We start from the raw sequence: 20,237 nt of genomic DNA, 5'->3' as shown, positions 1-20,237 counted from the left end.
ACTACAAACCCTAATTCTAGCATATGGAAATCGATATTAACATATAATTAGGTTTAAGTTGTTACCTTGATTGTTATGTAGCAATAACAATCCCAATTCCTCCTTGAATTGACTTTGGAATGCTTAGAGTCACAAGTGTCACTCCTCTAATGGCTTACAAACACCAAGAGCAAATGGAGAAGGTATAAAGAGAGAGGAGAGAGAGGTAGGAATTCATCCTTAGGACATCTTGGGAAGGCTTAGACGAATTCATGAGCCATAGGGGGTTTATATAGGTGTAAAGATTAGGGTTTTAGTCCTTATCCTTATCTAGTTGCTTGCCCACCAAGTAACCATAAGATAAGTCTTAGAAACCCTTATCCTAGTCGAATTCTAAGGCATTATCTCCTTAAATTCGTTCACCCTATATTTAAGATAATCCTTACCTTATTTTGTAACTATCACATAATTACAAATCAGCCCCTCTAGTTTAATTAATTACACTTGATCACAAAATTAATTTCTAATTAGTTATTGACCAATATTAATTAAACAAATATGATTTCTCCTTTAATATATTATTCTTATAACATATTAATAAATCATAATAACCTCTCTCTCTTTATTTATTTCTCCAATCAAGTTGCTTTGGTGAAGGTAACCCAAAAGGACCATGCACCATCGGGTCAAGTACATACCAAAATAGTTATGGACTTAGACACTAATCCAACAACAACATAGTTTTCAAAACACGTTTAATATCAGAGCCCAAAATCATAACACAAAACACGAGGAGGTGCACGATCAAGCCTTCGTCTTCTCACGATCATCTGAGGTACCTGAAACATAACCCAAAACTATAATTCAAAAGCTTAGTGAGTTTTCCCCCAAAATATCACCACACAAAACAAAACATAAATACAAATACTCATGTCTGGCTCAATCAGCCTCGGGCTGGAATACCAGGCATGTTAGGTCCAATCAATCATCAGGTTGGAATACCCAGGGTTTGTTGGTCCACCGCCTCAACCCCACCGCTCCTCCCGAGCCTCCGTGGCTAAATTTGTGTCTCAATTCCGCCCTTTATTTGTCGTTCCGTTTCTTTTGTTTACAACGGGAAAATAATTTGTTTATTGGAAAGAAAATAAAATTGAAGAAAATTATGTATATAACTTTATTAAAGGTTTAAATATTGTACTTGTTTGACCCAAATCTTAAATGTCATGGTCTTTCTTAATGTTTTAAAATATCTGATTTAACAAAATTTAATTTTTAAATAGTTTTTACTATTTAATAATATTTTTTTACAATTTAAAATCATTAAGATTGAAAAAATAACAAAATGAATAAGAATACCCTTACTCTCTAAATCACATAAACCCCTTACCTGATGGTTGTTGCGGTAACAGAAGATCCCGTCGATCAAAAAAACACACAACGTTGACCTTTTTTTCAGCCTTCTCGCCTCTTCCCTGTTGCAATGGGGATGATTATTAGGTTAATTTCTGGCTCCCTTTGTGAATTGAACATTCAATTCATGATAACAACGGATAAATAACTTAAAACTTGAGAATGTGTGATCAACACATGTGTAATCTAATACAATCAGTAGGTTATTTGTTAGCTTTGTTTGTTAATTAAACATTGAATGTGAGTACAGTTGATATAATGTGCAATATGAATGTGATTACAATCAATAGGTTATCTGTAACGTCCAAAATTAACAACTCAAAAAATTTTGTTTTAATATTACTAAAAACCATAATATCAAACGTTATGTAATAAAACCATGAATCATATGTATCAAAATGCCATAGTAAATGTATCAATTCAAAATTGAAGTCAATATCATATCAAAATATCTGAATAAAACTCTCAGGATAAAACTGCAACTGTGGTGTGTGTCATGCCATCAACCCGAGCTCTTCCCTTTGCTAACGGAAGTACCTGAAACCAAAACTGAAAATGTAAGCGCAGAGCTTAGTGAGCTCTCCCAGACTACCACCTACCATACATCAACATAATAAACACATACAACAATTACTGGGCCCCGCCCACTGCATCGGGCCCAACCCGACATCAGACCGAAGTCTGGAATAACTTGGGCCCCGCCCACTGCATCGGGCCCCACCCAGCATCGGACCGAAGTCCGGAGTAACTTAGGCCCCGCCCACTGCATCGGACCGAAGTTCGGAATGAACTGGATATAACATATCAAGAACATTTAGCATAATCACATATTGCATCAGCTTGCCCGACATACTACACATAACAACACATGCTTGAATCACGAAGACATTAAGCATACATACTATTGCTATCTAAACGGGCCGACATTATGGTCGTAGACTCGTTCTTACTGGAAGAGGACTCACCTCGTAACGCTGGCTGCTGAGATGCTAAGTCTGAAACTGGCTGATTGCTGCTCCGGAATTCTCCGGCTACAAATCCCAAAAACACTAGATCAGGCACTGATAACTGACCTCAGGGTAAAATGACTATTTTACCCATGGTCAAATTCAACTTTCAATTTACCGGACTCGCTGAGTCCCTCCATCACTAGATCTGAACTCTAACTCACCGAGTCCATTCCCACTCACTGATTCACCCTAAACTCAAATCGGGGAAAAACCGGGGACTCGCAACTCGACTCGTCAAGTCTAAAGAACAACTCGCTGAGTCCCAAGCATGCAAATTCCATACAATCAATTCTAATACACTTCAGTGCATCCAACCCGTAGATCTAAGCTCCTGGGACTATCTGAACACATAAAGTTGCTAACTTTATGTGTAACCAATATGAATGAAGCAATAACACTCAAACTTTACTATTATGGAGTTAATAAGCCAATACAAAGCCATGGCTGCCAAAAAGGTGATCTCCTTGAGCTTTTAGAGCTCAAGAGAGGCTAGATCTGAGATATGACTCGGTCATAAGGCTTTATCACAAAGGATTTGGGGTTTTTGAGCTTAAAACCAATAATTTGGGGACAAACTAGATCTATTAGCACAATAAGCAAGATGGAAACTTTATTACCAGAAGGGATGACCAAAGAGGAGTGTATTATGGATCTACTTCTTCTTTCTTGAGCTCTTCAACCTTCTCCTTCTTCTTCTTGCTCCAGAATGCACCAAAAGTTCCTTCACAAGGCAAAATTACTCACACACACTTCAAGGAGGTTAGGGTTTCGGGAATAGGTCTCTGGGGAGTGAGGGGGGGGGGGGCTGGCTTGGGGCGATAATGAGGTTTAAATAGGGTGAAAACCTTTGAAATTAGGGTTTCATCCAGACAGGCAAACTCGTCGAGTCCCAGAATATGGACTCATCGAGTAGCCAACTTAAGCTGCGTGCAAATCTCGTCCCTACTCGACGAGTCGGGCTACTGGCTAATCGAGTACCCCTCAAGAAATGAAAATTACTTTTATTTAAATCTCATTCTAGAAATAGGGCGTTACAACTCTCCCCCACTTATCTTAGACTTCGTCCTCGAAGTCTGCTGCTGTTGAATCTGAAAATAACTCTGGATAATGTTCCCTCATCTCCTCATCAGTCTCCCACGTCCACTCTGAACCCTTTCGATGCTGTCACTGCATCTTCACTAACTGAACCACATTATTCCTCAAGGTCTTCGTTTTTTGATCTAAGATTGCAACTAGTCTCTCGATATAATTCAGGCTGTTATCAACCCGAATATCCTCCAAGGGTACAATTGCTGACTCGTCCACTAAACACTTCCTCAACTGAGAGACATGGAAAGTGTTGTGGATCTGGTTAAGCTCTGTTGGGAGATCCAATCGGTAAGCAACCCAACCCACCCGGGCTAAAACCCTAAAGGGACCAATAAACCTGGGGCCTAGCTTTCCCCGCTTCCGGAACCTGATAACACCCTTCCAGGGCGATACCTTCAGGAGAACCATGTCGCCCACCTGAAATTCCAAGTCTGAACGCGTCCTATTGGTGTAACTCTTTTGCCGACTCTGCGTAGTCTGCAGTCTGCTACGGACCTACTGCATCAACTATGTGGTCTTGAGCACCACCTCAGTGCTCCCGATGACTCACTGAACGACCTTTCCCCAACAAATCGGGGTACTATACTTCCTCCTGTAGAGCATCTCAAAAGGAGGGCAGTCAATACTAGCATGGTAACTTTTGTTATATGAAAACTCTGCTAATGGAAGATATGTATCCCAACAGCCACCGAAATCTAGGAAACATGACCGAAGCATGTCCTCGAGAGTTTGAATCATCCTCTCGCTCTTCCCGTCCATCTGGAGGTGGAAAGCGATACTAAAATGAAGACGAGTCCCCATCTCGTCATGAAACCGCTTCCAAAACCTAGAAGTGATCTGAGCATCTTGATCTAATACTACTAATACAGGCACTCCATGCCATGCTACTATCTCGCGCACATAAATATCGGCTAGCTTCTCAACCAATATACTCTCCTGGATCGGTATGAAATACGCACTCTTGGTTAGCTGATCCACCATGACCCAAATCGAATCAACTCCACGTGCGGTCCTGGGAAGCTTAGTGATGAAATCCATAGTGATATCCTCCCATTTCCACACAGAAATGTCTAATTGTTGCATCTTGTCGTGAGGTTTCTGGTGCTCCGCCTTGACCTTCCTGCAGGTCAGGCATCTTTCCATGTACCAAGCTACGTCCTGCTTCATGCGTGGCCACTAATAATCGGGTTGAAGATCTCTATACATCTTTGTTGGCCCTGGGTGGATGGAGAAACGAGACTTATGAGCCTCGTCCATCAACACTTGTCGTACTCTGCCCCAGTACGGTACCCATACTCTCCCATGAAGGGTCAACAATCCTTGACTATCATAGTCAAAGGAAGCTACTCGGCCTACAATCCTCTCACACTTCCGCCTCTCCTCCTTTAGGCCCTCAACCTGTGCTTCTCTAATCTGCTCCGACAATGGAGTAATCACTGTCATCCTCAAACAAATATCTCTGATCGGGCCTGCGACCGCCTTGCGGCTCAGGGCGTCGGCCACTACATTGGCCTTACCTGGATGATAAAGGATCTCACAATCATAATCCTTTACCATGTCTAACCATCTGCGCTGTCTCATGTTCAAATTCGGTTTATCCATTAGGTACCTCAAACTTTTGTGATCTGTGTAAATGGTATAACGGACCCTATAGAGGTAATGTCTCCAAATCTTGAGGGCAAACACCACTGCCCCCAGCTCTAAATCGTGCGTCGGATAGTTAGCCCCGTGAGGCTTCAACTGTCTAGAGGCATAAGCTATCACATGCCCTCGCTACATTAACACTGCTCTCATCCATGTGATTGAAGCATCACAGTAAACTACAAATTCATCCATTCCCTATAGCAGGGTAATAATCGGTGCCTCACACAATCTCTGTCTAAGGGTCTCAAATGTTACCTGCTGCTCAGGCCCCTAGCAAAACACTACCGACTTCCTAGTCAGTCGCGTGAGTGGAATTGCTATCTTGGAGAAATCCTAAATGAATCTCCTGTAGTACCCTGCCAAACCTATGAAGCTCCGAATCTCAGATGGAGACCTTGGGACCTCCTACTGCATCACGACCTCTATTTTGGCCGGATCTACTAGTATACCCTTATGGTTGACGAGGTGCCCAAGGAACTACACTTCGCGCAACCAGAACTCACACTTGGAGAACTTCGCGAAAAGTCTCTCCCTCCTCAAAGTCTCTAGCACCTCCCTCAGGTGCTCCTCATGCTGCTCCTGAGTCTTGGAATAGACCAAGATGTCGTTGATAAACAATATCACAGACCGATCCAACATTGGTCTGTATACACGGTTCATGAGATCCATGAACGCGGCTGGGGCATTGGTGAGCCCAAACTGCATCACCACAAACTCATACTGACCATAGCAGGTCCTAAAAGTAGTCTTCTGCACATCTTCACCTCTGACCAGTATCTGATGATACCCGGAGCGCAAATCAATCTTTGAGAACCAAGATGCTCCCTGAAGCTAATCAAATAGGTCGTCTATCCTCGGAAGTGGGTAACGATTCTTCATCGTCACCTTATTCAACTCCCGATAGTCTATGCACATACGGTGCAACCCATCCTTCTTCTTCACAAACAGGATCAGGGTTCCCCAAGGTGAACTGCTCGGCCTGATAAAACCCTTGTCTAGTAGCTCCTACATTTGCGTAGACAACTCCTACATCTCTGGAGGAGCCAACCGATATGGTGCCTTGGCTATCGGAGCCGCACCAGGGACCAGATCAATCCTGAACTCAACCTATCTCTCTGGAGGTATCCTAGGAAAATCCTCCGGGAATACGTCCGGGTAGTCTCGCACTATCGGTACATCATCGAATGTCACCTTGCCCTTCTCCTGGGCATCTAAAACATAGGCGACGAGCCCCACGCAACCCCACTGAAAGTAGCGCCTCGCTCTCGCTGCTGAACAAAGAATCAGTCCGCGTTGTGGCCTCTCGCCCTGAATCACTAACTCTCCCCCACTGGGAGTGTGAACACTCACTAACTGCAATTTACAATCAATCACTGCCCCATTGGGGCTCAACTAATCCATACCTACTATAACCTTGTTCCCTCGCAGAGGAATAGGAACCAAGTCTACCGAAAACTGCTCATCGAATAACCGAAGTGAACACCCCGTATGCACTCTCGCGACCTTGACAATCCTGTCATCAGCTATCTTAACCTCAAGTGGACAATCCAGTTCCCCCGGAGCTCTGCTAAACCTTTTGCTAAGCGCAAGCGAAATAAATGATCGGGTAGCCCCCGAATCGAATAAGACTGTAGCTGAAATGCCGTTCACTAAGAATGACCCTATATAAAACACATAACCATAAGAAACAATTCATAACAAATAAAGAGATGAAAGGAAGATACATACCCGTTACCACATCAGGAGTTGCTCGCGCCTCCTCTGCTGTTATCTGAAAAGCTCTGCTCTTCGACACTGGCGCCTCACTCCGGCCCTGACGGCCGTCTGTAATCCTCAATGTTGCAGGGGCAGGTGCTACCACCTTCCCTACTGCTGACAAACTCGAATACTGGGACTTTTTATGTCCCCTCTGATTGCAATGGAAGCAAATTAGCTCAAATGTTGTGGTGATAGTAGTTGTTGTACAATCTCTGCTCATATGCCCGATCTGGCCGCACTTGAAGAACCCGGGACTCCCTGCTTTGCACGCCCCATCGTGCAATCTCCCATACTTGCCACACCAACCATGGCTCTGCAGTCCTCTGGACCTATGATCCAATACCTTGGGCCTTCTGCCCGAACTCCCCGTACCAGAAGCAACCTCTAGATTTCTCTTCTTCTCCATTTCCAGATCTATCTCCCTCTCATGAGCCCTCGCAATCATATCATCTAGCGTTTTACAACTGGACCGGCTCACAAACTGGTGGATATCACTCAACAACATCTTATAATATCGGGCCTTCTTTATTTCCTCATCAGTTGCATACTGAGGAACGAGAAGAGCCCTCTCCCTAAACTTTTCTGTAGTCTGAGTAAGATCCTGAAACTCCCTGGCTAACTGTTGCACCTCAATAACCGGTGCAAACTCAGCTCTGAACCTGGTAGTAAAATCACCCCAAGTCATCGCATCAAGTGTTGCGTCATCCCCGTTGACATGCTTAATCTCCTCCGACCAATCGTGTGCCCTGTCCTTCAGAAGATAGGATGCTAGTCTGACCTTGTCCCCTCGTGACATCTGCTGGTGCGGAATGCGTTGGCGAAATCTGTCAACCATCTAGTACTCGCAATGGGATCTCACACTCCGTGATAGTCAGGAGCTCCACAAGCTCTGAACTCCTTGAAAGTGAGTGTGAGCGACCCCATCATGGTCGCCACCTTAGCACGGAATGTGCTCAACCTCTCATCCATCAGCTCCAAAATACCCTCCTTGATCGAACCAAAGATCATAGGAGTCTGCTCAAGTATGATACGAGAAATCTATGAAGAGAAAAATTCCCTCGTCTGCTCATCCAAATGCTCGGCCCCCGAGCCTGATCCTGATCCCTCACAGGCACCTGAACTGCCGCCTGCTGGTCTTGGGTGTAAAACCACTATTCTAAAAACACATCATATCAAATGTCAGAAATACTGATATATCTCGAGGGATCACTACTACTATAGATTTCCTGGTCTTGCCTCGGCCTTCCTTGATTCAAGTACGGATGCTCTACTTTCAGTAATATGGGCCCATACTACCTTCCACATCTATCCGTTCTTTCCTCAAGAACTGCCTCGACTCCACCAAGTCACTACTACCACTACTGATCTCCGCTACTCTCATCCTAGGCTTACCTTAGGGAAATCTCCAACCTAAACTAGTCATCAACTGCTGAAGGCCTCCTTGTAATGCCAGTTAACCATCACCTGAATACCATCACATGTGACGAGGCTCAGATAATCCTTCGAGTAAAAGACTCATCCCCACAACGGTTAGACTCAAACGAGAGCTGTGCAATAGGGTCAAATTCAACACTCTAAGATTATTCAATCCTGATCACATGTGACATGACGTATTCACCTAATGGCTAACTCCCATCACTCGGTGTCCCACAAAGCACAAAGCAAGCAACATTTGGACACAGAAACTACTCAAGCAAATCTATTCTTATAACGAGAAAATCTACTAGCATACAATGCTAAGCTCATACTATCAGGCATAACCTAAACATGTTATCCTATAATAGCATGCAATTCTTATAAAGCTGAAACACATATATCATGCACATAAGGCATCATTCCTAGATCCTTAGTCTTATTCTAGCATGCTGGTCTACTAAAACTGAAACTGTTAATCATAACATAAACTTGTATGGGTAATTTGGGAGTACTTACTTGAGCTCGGCTGATCGCATGCACCACACCCTTTTCTCTTTTTAAGAAAAAACTTTTTCTTTCTAAGTTCTTTTTCAAAATTTATTTTCAAAAATGTTTCTCTTTTGAAAATCTTTTACCATTTCCTCAGTTTGAGTTCAGACACACCTGAAAGCATGCCCAAATCCCTCAAACCAAGGCTCTGATACCAACTTGTAACGTCCAGAATTTACAACCCAAAAATTTTAGTTTTAATATTACTAAAAACCATAATATCAAATGTTATATAATAAAACCATGAATCATATGTCTCAAAATGCCATAGTAAATGTATCAATTCAAAACTGAAGTCAATATCATATCAAAATATCTGAATAAAACTCTCCGGATAAAACTACAACTGTGGTGTGTGTCATGCGATCAACCCGAGCTCTTCCCCTTGCTAGCGGAAGTAACTAAAACCAAAACTTCTTTCTTGTTCAACACATCCCAAAAAGAAATCAGTAAGAACATATTCATAACCAGGCATCTTCTTGTATCCAGGGAAGTAGTTGATGTTAATAACAAGGTGTCTGTTCCCAACTTTGGTATCCCCGATGACTTCGAAATTGAAGAGGTGAAGTTTCATTACCTTCCTCAATCCACGAGAAATATTGGTTATCAGACTCATACGTGGCATCTTTGCATCTTCAAAATCCATCCTCTTATAGTACTTATCATCGTTTTTGTCATGTGAAGTCAGGTTAGAAACCTGAGAGAATGATAAAGAACCATGCAAAGTCTCCAATTTCTCTTCTACAATGTCCGAAAACGATTTCCGTTTCATGCATTTCACATACTTCCCGACGACATACACTTCGAAGATAACCCCACCGTGGTTCACAAAATCCTATAGAACAGCAGGGGGTTTCAGTTTAAAGGCAGCGGTGCATGGGATCTGAGTGGGGACAGAGGGAGTGGTGATGAAAAGTGACGTTTCGAGGATGACATTGCTTTTAGAAGTAGAACCTCTACTTTGGGACTTGCACGGATCGAATAATCCTAATCATAGGTCATTTTCGTTTTTGTTTTCGTGAGGGTTAGCGAGTCAGTTTCCTTGAGGATGGGGTGATAGAGCTGCAAATGGTGATGGTGGATGAAGTGTTGGCCGATAAGGTCGGTACCTCATCGTCGTGCATGCCTGAAGAGTCGGTGTGGGAAGGAGGTAGTAGAGGTCGGTGAGGGGGCGGAGACGACGGAGAGGAGATATTAGAGAACATATCAAAACGAATGTAGGAGAAGAAAGTGGGGTTTAAAATTTTTCGGGATTTCATTTTCCCTTTAAGAAAAAGAGAGACGTGTGTTTCTTAAAAAAAATATAAAATAACATTCATAGAGAACACACATTTTAGATAAAATGCCCTTCGTGTTTTTAATTTTTTTTACATTAGACACTAATTTAAGGGCACACAATAATGCATGACCAAAATCCTTCAATTTTTTTGAAGAGATGACACTTTTTTAATGTCACTCTCTTTTGTGTAGCATAAATAAATGAGTGTCGTGGTTTGTGTGTCGCAAAATGCTGTTTTTTCTAGTAGTGCCTCTTGCAAATATGCCCCATGTGTGGGGGAATTATCCCTGGAAATCCCCTTGGGGGCTGGGTTTGCCCGCTTTGTGGAGCTCGAACTCGAGGTCTACTACAGAATATTGGGTAGAGGCTTCCGTTATATCATTTGCCTTTTCCAAAAAAATAACTAAATATATATAAACCAACATACACAAATAACCTTCAACTATCAGTCTTGTGCAATTTCAGACCTTAACTACCAACTTTCAACATCATACAACTTTAGTCCTTGATCTTTCAACTTTAATTCAATTTTTAATTTTAGCTTTTGATTTTCGTCCAACAAACAAATCCCACCTTCCAAGTTGATTTTCAACTCGAAAATGACAGAATCAGAGAAAACTCAAAACACAAAACTTGTAGATAAATTGTGTCTAGTTTCCAGAACATCTTGAATCGCCTAAATTGGAGTCCTAAGGAGCCAGATATGATGAAAACACTGAGACGTGATCAATGTGACAACCCAAAATTTCCATTCTGTACTACATATCAAGTCAATAGAAGTTAGAACAGTTACTGTTAACTTTCAGATGATTTGGGATAAGTTTAAACATTTTATGATTTACACTTTAGGAGATTCCAGGAGAGGGGATGCTATTAGGGTTATTGTGCAACAATGACATTTCATACTCCAAGAAATTGGAATTATACGACCCAAACATAGAGTTTGTGGTCCAAAACCCTAGGGGTATATATATGGTCCTTAGCCATATTTATTCATTTGTTCCATTTCCAACTAGAGAAAAGCCAAATTCTCTCTCACGGATCTTCGGCCTTTTATCCCAAATCATGAGTACTTCTATCTAAGTGTATTATAGGGCTTGATATGTGTCTAATAACCTAGAAATCGTATAAAAACCACAAGATCAAAGAGTTTACGCCCGAAGAACATCTTGGGTCGTAAACCCTTCTTTAAGGGACAAATGAGTGCCCTAGTCCCTTCCTTTTGCAATGAAACTAGCCTAGACTTGTACCCTAATGTATGTAGGACTAGAAAACACCCTGAGAACACCAAGAGTAAGGTGTTCACGGCCCAAGAAGTTCTTGGACCGTGAACCCCAATCAAGAGCGCCAAAGTGTGCTTAAACTCTTCATAAGCCTTGGACACTAGCCTAGATTCATTCCTAGTTAAGTTAGGGACTTGAAAACACCAAAAACACCATACCCATGAGAGATTACAGCCGTAATCTCTAAGGGATTTAGTTCTAGGGCCGTGAACTCCTCAAAGGAGTTGAAAGGTTCCCTAATCTCTTCCAAGGACTAAGCCATCAAGTAGCAATACTTCTAAGGGACATGTAAGACTTCAAAACACCAAATAAACTAAGTCTTAGGAGCTTAAAGCCTTAAACTCAAGGGTTTACGACTGTAAACTCATTGTTGTTATGGTGTTGGAGAGTAAACTCAAGAATGGGGTCCTTTGGAACCCTAAACCCACTAGCCTTGTCCTACAACAACTTAGATGCACTCCTTAGGGCTTATAACACTTATATAAGGTGTTTATCATGTTCTAGGATGTCTTAAAATTTTCAATTAGTAGTTTAAGACTAATTGGGTGCATATATGTGTGATTCTATGTTTACTAGGATCTTTGGGTGTGTACAAGTTTTCACTTGACACTTAGCAATCCTACACCGTTCAGTTCATTCAAACCACCATCTACAGGTGAGGTCATACCCCTTAATCAATGTTTTAAATGATTTTAAATGCTTTAATGGGGGGGGGGATACAAGTAGAAAACAGCATGCTATAGAATCAATCACATGTGATTTATAACTATGTTTTCATCCAACTGATTTCACATGCTTCAAAATGTGATGTATGAAATGGTTTTCTATCTTAAAAATACTTTGTTATCAAATGTATTACTTTTGAAATGTTTACTAAAATGACATCAAGTCATTGTTAATTATTGTTCAAAACTCTTAAATGTCTTACAAAACCATTTTCATCTTCTTGATCAAAACTATATCTATACACTTATGTTCATATATATGTATTGATATGATAACTTTCATCCTTCATTCAGTTTCCCACACTCTTGTGTAGCAAGGGTGTATATACCTGCTTGGATAATCAATTACTTTCCATTTACCTATTATAGGGATAATTAGGAGATACAAAACATTATTCCTATTTACAAGGAATTACACCAGAGTTAGTTCATTCATGAGTCTATACTATACATTACATGTTACATGAATACGTCTACATCGATATGCTTACATGAATACATTTACATATATACATTTATCTGTATACACTTACATGGATACTTGTACCTAGATTCAATATGATGAGTTACTAGTACATATTTGTAAATCGTTCTGCCTATCCTGGTATAAAAGGATAACTAGACGGGACTAACCATTCTGGAACCCACCTGTTAGCAACAGAGGTAATGAACATCTACGGATGCCTACGGTTAATACTTATATTAGGGGTACCTTTACGGGATTAACCATTCCTTAAACCTGTTGCCAGCTACAGAGGAAAATGAACAATCTACGGATGTTCAAGGTTATACATTTCGGCAGTCGCGATGTCGAGTTGATCCTAATACAAAAGGATAACACTTACATGGATATATTTTTCCTATTACTTTATTTTGTGATACATTCACATAAACGATGAGGTAGACTAGGTACTATTAGTAATAGTCGAAAAGAGGGAAAACTATCATTTTTATAGCAAATCATACAGGTCTTGGTAGAAGGCTACTTTCAAACATACAGGTCTTGGTAGAAGACTGCTTTCAAACATACAAGTCTTGGTAGAAGACTACTTTCAAACATACAGGTCTTGGTAGAATACTACTTTCAAAACATTCGGGTCTTGGTAGAAGACTACTCTTATACTAATAGGAAATATGGGATTTTCTATGGTTTTCATACTTATATCAATTGTTTCATTCAAAGATTTACATGGCATTCATAATAGCTCTGCAAAACAAGACAATGACACTTAAATACTTATGAATTCACCAGCTTTATGCTGATACTCGCTTTCAAAATAACTTGTATTCTCAGGTCACCAGTAGACAGGTATGATGTCCAGGTTTGAGAAGATGGAGCACAAACAAGACTCATCTTTTATTTTGATTTCATATTTTGGTGTCTTATTACTATTAAAGAACACATATGTATTAAATATTTACTTTTAATGCAATGGATGATGTTGTTGCTTCTTTACTACTTTTCATTGTTGTGATACTGTACATGACGTCCTCCACCCCTAAATGTTTCCGTTGTTCTTGGTTTTTGGGGTGTGACAGATTGGTATCAGAGAATTGTTTATAGTGAATATAGTATATGAACCCATAAAAGATATACTAACTATAAATACATTGGGATTAAAACACTCTGACTAAGAGTTTATACTTTTAAATAATAAAATATTTAATTAAGTATACGTGCCTGCATTCATACTAAAATTGGTGTCACAATGACAAGAACAAAAGTATTACGATTGTTGAATATCACAAGTGAGCCTATGGATATATGGTCAGTCTTGGGAGTGGCATAGCCTGATCAACTATGCTGGTCCAAGGAGTGATTAGCATATGCCCAAGAATGGTTGTGATGTGGCAACAAGTCTTAAAACTTACCAACACAACCATAAAGAAATACCATAGGGGTATTTGGTCTTACTGTAATTATCTTAGTTAGTTCGTCTAGTTAGTTATTTCTTATATCCCTTTTCTCGCGTAGATATCATGGCGGGATTTCACCACGGCAACCCGTACTTCCCAAACCAAGGGAACGCTGGATGGCTAGAGGAAGAACCAGAAGATGATCACCAAGCCGAAGGCTTCTTTGATAGTTCTAACTCGGAGCTTGAAGTCAACAACCTACCTCCAGCTGATCAAAACCCAATCCTGAACCCCTGTCCCACATTTCAAGGACCCACACCTATGTGGGCCACAAACTTGAATAGATGGAGTCAGGAATAGGATCAACCTATCCCCTACAACGGATACAGAAGCTTCTACAACCTCACTGAGGGAGGTTCTGCTGACAGGGTCCTACCCATCATGGTTCGTAGGATTTCTCGGAACACGATACTGGGTCAATCAACTATCAATCGAGTCTTGGAGATTGACGCCAACTCTGGCGTTAACACAGTCCGCATTCGCCAACTAGAGTCTGCTCATGAAAGGACTCTGGTCCGCAATGCAGCTCTGCAGAGAGAACTTGCTGAAACCCAAGCTGAGGTCAGGGAACTTCGAGATCAGCAAGCAAGAGCTGACAAGCGTATGAGGGACATAGAACGCCTACTGTCGGGATCAAGAACTCATGCTAACAGTTCTCGTCGCTGATAGAATCTCATCGACTCATCTTTTGGATATAACCTAGTTTATGTAAAAACTTTGGTCTAATTTCCTATCTTTGTAAATCTTAGACCCGTTAGGTCTTGACCTAGTCATAGTTCTGTCAAAACTTTCTCATCTTGGTTGATGTAAGGCCTACTTCTAGGCCATTTTCCCCAAACTTATTACATCTGTAATTCCAGTATTATTGACAGATATCTAATCATATGGAAGTTATTATCCAAATGCTATCAGCTTCATTCAAACATACTACTCATTGTGCTGTTGGACTATGGAGGGTTAGTCCATGAGTCACTCTCATTATTCAATTATTCTTATCAATGTTGTTATCTTTTTAAACATATAGCTAAAAGATGCCACCATGCAGAAATCCAAGGCGTAACCCAAATAACGAAACACCGATACCACCACCTCCTCCACCACCTCAACTTCCTCAACCACCTCCTCCTTTCGATGCCACTATGTTCCAGGTAGCATTCACAGCAGCCGTAGCAACCGCTGTGTCAGCCATCAATATTCCTGCCCCTAGTGGGTTGGGAACAGGTGCACATCCCTCCAACCACGGCAAGAGCCATGGGCATCCTCGGGAATGCACCTACAAGGACTTCACGAATACCAAACCCCAAAACTTCAATGGAACTGGTGGGGTTATGGTCTTAAGGCAATGGATTGAAAAGACGGAAGCGGTCTTTGAAATCTGTGCCTGCGCGGAGGGCAACAAGGTCAAGTTTGCTACTTGTACCTTCTCTGACAGAGCACTAACATAGTGGAATGGCCATGTTAAGTCTCTGACTATAGTGGTGGCAAATTTCATCAGTTGGGAAAACTTGAAAGCCATGCTGATGAGAGAGTACTGTCCTCGAGGGGAAATACAAAAACTCAAACAGGAACTCTGGGGTCTACAAATGGTTGGATCTGACATATCAACCTACATAAATAGGTTCTGTGATCTGGAAATCCTATACCCTGACATCTGGGGACTGTCACCCCGGATCCTGTCGAATGTGTTAGCATCCAGGCCTGCTACTTTCGACAGTGCCAAGGAGCTGGCACAATCTCTCACAGACCACGGGAAACACCAGAACCCAACAATCCCTACACCCCAGCCACAAAAGGACAACAACAACAAGAAGGGGTGGAACAAGAGGAAAAGAGGGGCTTCGCAAGAATCCTCCAAGAGACAACAACTTGTGGCAATCAATGCTGCCACGGTAACTCCCGTTGTCCCTACGAACCCATTACCAACAAAAACTTATGTTGGAACTCTTCCGAAGTGCAAAAAATGCAACTTCCATCACCATGGACCTTGCAAGGAGATGCAGTGCTCTAACTGCAACAGGAAGTGGCATATAGGTCGTTTATGCAAGACTCCAGCAGGACCGACCGCCCAAGTTTCTAACGCTGGTGTGGGCCAAGCTTGCTACAGTTGTGGCGAGGTGGGCCACTACAAGAGGAACTGCCCTAAGGCGTGGATGGCTGGCAGAGTAGGAAGAGTTATGGCCATGGACCACGAGGAAGCAGTAGCTGATCCTATGAGAGTTACTGGTACGTTTCTCCTCGATAACTCATATGCTTGCATACTTTTCGACAGTGGAGCGGAGAAGAGTTTTGTAAGCCATAAATTTACACACCTACTTAAACAAAAACCCAATGCCTTAGATAAATCATTCATTGTAGAGATGGAAAACGTGGAAACGGAAAGTACTAACTGCATATACGTAGGTTGTACTCTAACTTTAGATGGCCATACTTTCAAGATAGACCTCATGTCGGTCCCAATTAAATGTTTCGACGTTATCATCAGCATGGATTGGTTGAGTCTTCTTCATGCCGACATCACGTTCTTTGAGAAAGCAGTTCATCTTAACCTTCCTAACAACGAAACCTTAATTATCTACGGCGACAAACCAAGTACGAACCTTCGCATCATTTTGTGCATCCAAGCCCAGAAATTCTTACGAAAGGAATTTCATGCATTCCTCGCACACGTCGTTGATACGAGTCAAGAAATGAAAGACATTTAGAACATCCCAGAAGTATGCGACTTTCCCGACGTATTTCCAGAAGAACTCCCAGGATTACCGCCACAACGCCAAGTCGACTTTAGAATCGAATTAGTACCAGGGGCTACTCCAGTAGCCAAATCACCTTATCATCTGGCACCAGCAGAGATGCAAGAACTTTCCAGTCAACTTAACGAACTTCTCAAGAAGGGATTTTTTAGGCTAAGCTTCACACCATGGGGAGCACCGGTCTTGTTCTTCAAGAAGAAAGATGGATCGTTTCGCATGTGCATCGACTACAGGGAACTCAACAAGCTTACCATTAAAAATCGTTATCCTTTGCCCCGCATTGACGATTTATTTGATCAACTTCAAGGAGCCAACTACTTCTCGAAGATAGATATACGGTCTGGATATCACCAACTACGAGTGCTAGAGGAAGATGTTCCCAAGACAGCCTTCCGAACTCGTTATGGACACTACGAGTTTGTAGTGATGCCGTTCGGATTAACTAACGCACCCGCAGTATTCATGGATCTGATGAATAGGGTATGTCGTCCTTACGTTGATCAGTTCGTCATCGTCTTCATTGATGACATACTCATCTACTCTCGAAGTAAGGAGGAACATAGTCAACATCTCTGTAGAGTCATAGAAACATTGCGATCAGAGAAGCTCTATGCGAAGTTCTCCAAGTGCGAATTTTGGATCCGACGAGTCGAATTCTTGGGCCACGTTGTTAGCGAAGAAGGAATACACGTGGACCCTTCCAAAATCAAGGCCATTGAGAACTGGTCAGCACCAAAGACACCTACAGAAATTTGTCAATTTCTAGGTCTCGCTGGTTACTATCGCATCTTAAAACACTAACCCAGAAAGGTGTGGCCTTTGACTGGGAAGATAGATAGGAGAGAGCATTCCAAACGCTCAAGCGAGCCTTGTGCACCGCACCAATACTATCCCTCCCCGAAGGGATAAAAGACTTCGTTGTCTATTGTGATGCATCAAATCAAGGACTCGGATGTGTTCTGATGCAACGAGGTAAAGTCATCGCCTATCCCTCAAGATAGCTGGAGATACATGAGGTTAACTACACTACCTACGATCTTGAACTAGGAGCAGTTGTGTTTGCTCTGAAGATCTGGAGACACTACCTGTATGGTACAAAAAGCATGATCTTTACAGACCACAAAAGCTTACAACACATTTTTGATTTGAAGGAGCTCAATATGAGACAACGACGGTGGGTCGAGCTACTCAGTGATTACGAGTGCGGAATTCGTTATCATCCGGGTAAAGCCAACGTAGTAGCTGACGCCCTAAGTCGGAAGGAATACTCTGGTCGTAGAGTCAAATCTTTGACTCTAACTATCCATTCACACTTGTCCATGCAAATTAAGGAGGCTCAACTCGACGCTTTGAAACCTGAAAATGTAGCAGGTGAATCCTTGAGAGGGATGGATAAGAACTTGGAAGTCAAGGGTGGTGGAGCCTTATACCTCATAGATCGGATCTGGACACCGAAACACGGTGGCTTTAGAGACTTGGTCATGACTGAGGCACACAACACTCGTTATTCCGTCCACCCAGGTTAAGATAAGATGTATCTGGATCTTAAAAGGTTATACTGGTGGTCTAACATGAAAGCAGAAATTGCTACCTTCGTAAGTAATTGCCTTACTTGCGTGAAGGTAAAGGTTGAATACCAGAAACCCTCCAGTCTTCTGCAGCAACCGGAGATACCAGAATGGAAGTGGGAGCGGATCACTATGGACTTCATAACCAAGTTACCCAAGACAATGGGTGGACTTGATACCATATGGGTCATCGTCGACAGATTGACCAAGTCTGCACACTTCCTACCCATCAAAGAAACCGACAAAATGGGGAAACTTACGAGAACCTAAATTAGGGAGATTGTACGACTGCACGGTGTCCCCATATCCATTATCTCAGATAGAGATAGTAGATTCACTTCTAGGTTCTAGTAGTCATTACAAAGTTCCCTAGGAACTAGGCTGGACATGAGTACAACCTACCATCCACAGACCGACGAATAAAGTGAGAGAACTATCCAAACATTAGAAGACTAGTTTATAACCTGTGGGAACCATGGTTATAAAATTAATCAAACTTTTATAGTAAAACTAAAAATTATTAATAAGTTATTTTAAATAAATTATTAATTTAAGAGATATTTTTTATTAGTTATGTGAAATTATTATCATTAATTCAAATAAATATATAAAATTAATTTTTAATATATTAGATATTTTTTATTTGTGAATTAATGAAAACAATAATTTAAAATTTAAATTTTAAAATAGAATCACATTAATGAGGAGGTCTAATAAATTTAGAATGTAAAACTAATAGATTGACAAGTGGCAACATATTAATTAAAATGTCTAATATGGTGACACATAACAAAAGAGCTACTCTTTTATTAGTATAGATATGATGTGAGCCTGTGTGATTGACTTTGGGAAAGCTTGGGATACTTATTTACCCCTTGTCGAATTTTCCTACAACAACAGTTATCACACGAGCATAAAGGAAGCTCCTTTCGAAGCCCTCTATGGCCGAAAGTGCAGATCCCATCTGTGCTGGGCTGAGGTGGGTGATACCCAGTTAGCTAAGGGACGAGTTCCCGAAGGCACTCTCACGGGTCCAGAAATCATTTGGGAAACGACAGAGAAGATCATTCAAATTCGTGAACGATTGAAAGCCTCTAGAGATTGATAGAAAAGCTACGCTGACAAGTGAAGGAAACCATTGGAATTCCAGGTGGGCGACCGAGTTCTACTGAAGGTCTCATCCTGGAAGGGCTTGATACGCTTCGGAAAGTGTGGGAAGCTCAATCCAAGATACATAGGGCCTTTTGAGATTCTTGCCCGAATCGGCCCCGTAGCTTACAAACTTAATCTACTGCGCAAACTCAGTAATGTACATTCTACCTTCCATGTCTCTAACTTGAAAAAGTGTATGTCCGACGAGACTCTTGTTATCCCACTCGACGAGATTGAGATCAACGAGAGCCTCAACTTCGTTGAAGAACCAATATAGATCATGGACCGAGAGGTCAAGCAAACAAAGCAGAGCCGTATCCCGATAGTGAAGGTTCGTTGGAACGCCAAACGAGGACCTGAATTCACTTGGGAACGAGAGGATCAGATGAAACTGAAATATCCTCATCTTTTTGCTTAGTTATTTGTAACTACTTATTTGCTTAAATTTTAATTTCGGGACGAAATTCCTTCTAACGGAGGGATGATGTGACAACCCGAAATTTCCATTATGTACTACATATCAAGTCAATAGAAGTTAGAACAGTTACTGTTAACTTTAAGATGATTTGGGATAAGTTTGAACATTTTATGATTTACACTTTAGGAGATGCCAGGAGAGGGGATGCTATTAGGGTTATTGTGCAACAATGACATTTCATACTCCAAGAAAATGGAATTATACAACCCAAACATAGAGTTTGCGGTCCA

General features: G+C 41.6%; 1 protein-coding gene across 1 annotated transcript; it reads right to left on the bottom strand.

Moving 5' to 3' along the window:
• Nucleotides 1-9,243: 9,243 nt before the first annotated feature.
• LOC145029584 (inositol-tetrakisphosphate 1-kinase 1-like) lies at nucleotides 9,244-9,627 on the bottom strand. Its single transcript, XM_078978084.1, has one exon. The coding sequence runs from the start codon at nucleotides 9,625-9,627 to the stop codon at nucleotides 9,244-9,246; it is 384 nt and encodes a 127-aa protein (XP_078834210.1).
• Between the last annotated feature and the right edge of the window lie 10,610 nt (nucleotides 9,628-20,237).

This window comes from Lactuca saligna, chromosome 2 (genome assembly GCF_052625555.1).
Source record: "Lactuca saligna cultivar CGN05327 chromosome 2, ASM5262555v1, whole genome shotgun sequence".
NCBI classification, from domain to species: domain Eukaryota; kingdom Viridiplantae; phylum Streptophyta; class Magnoliopsida; order Asterales; family Asteraceae; genus Lactuca; species Lactuca saligna.
This window is presented reverse-complemented; position numbering and strand designations above follow the sequence as displayed.

Bases quoted from the DNA above. Each gene is read 5' to 3' on its own strand.
- LOC145029584 (XM_078978084.1), bottom strand. From the start codon at position 9,627: ATGAAACGGAAATCGTTTTCGGACATTGTAGAAGAGAAATTGGAGACT.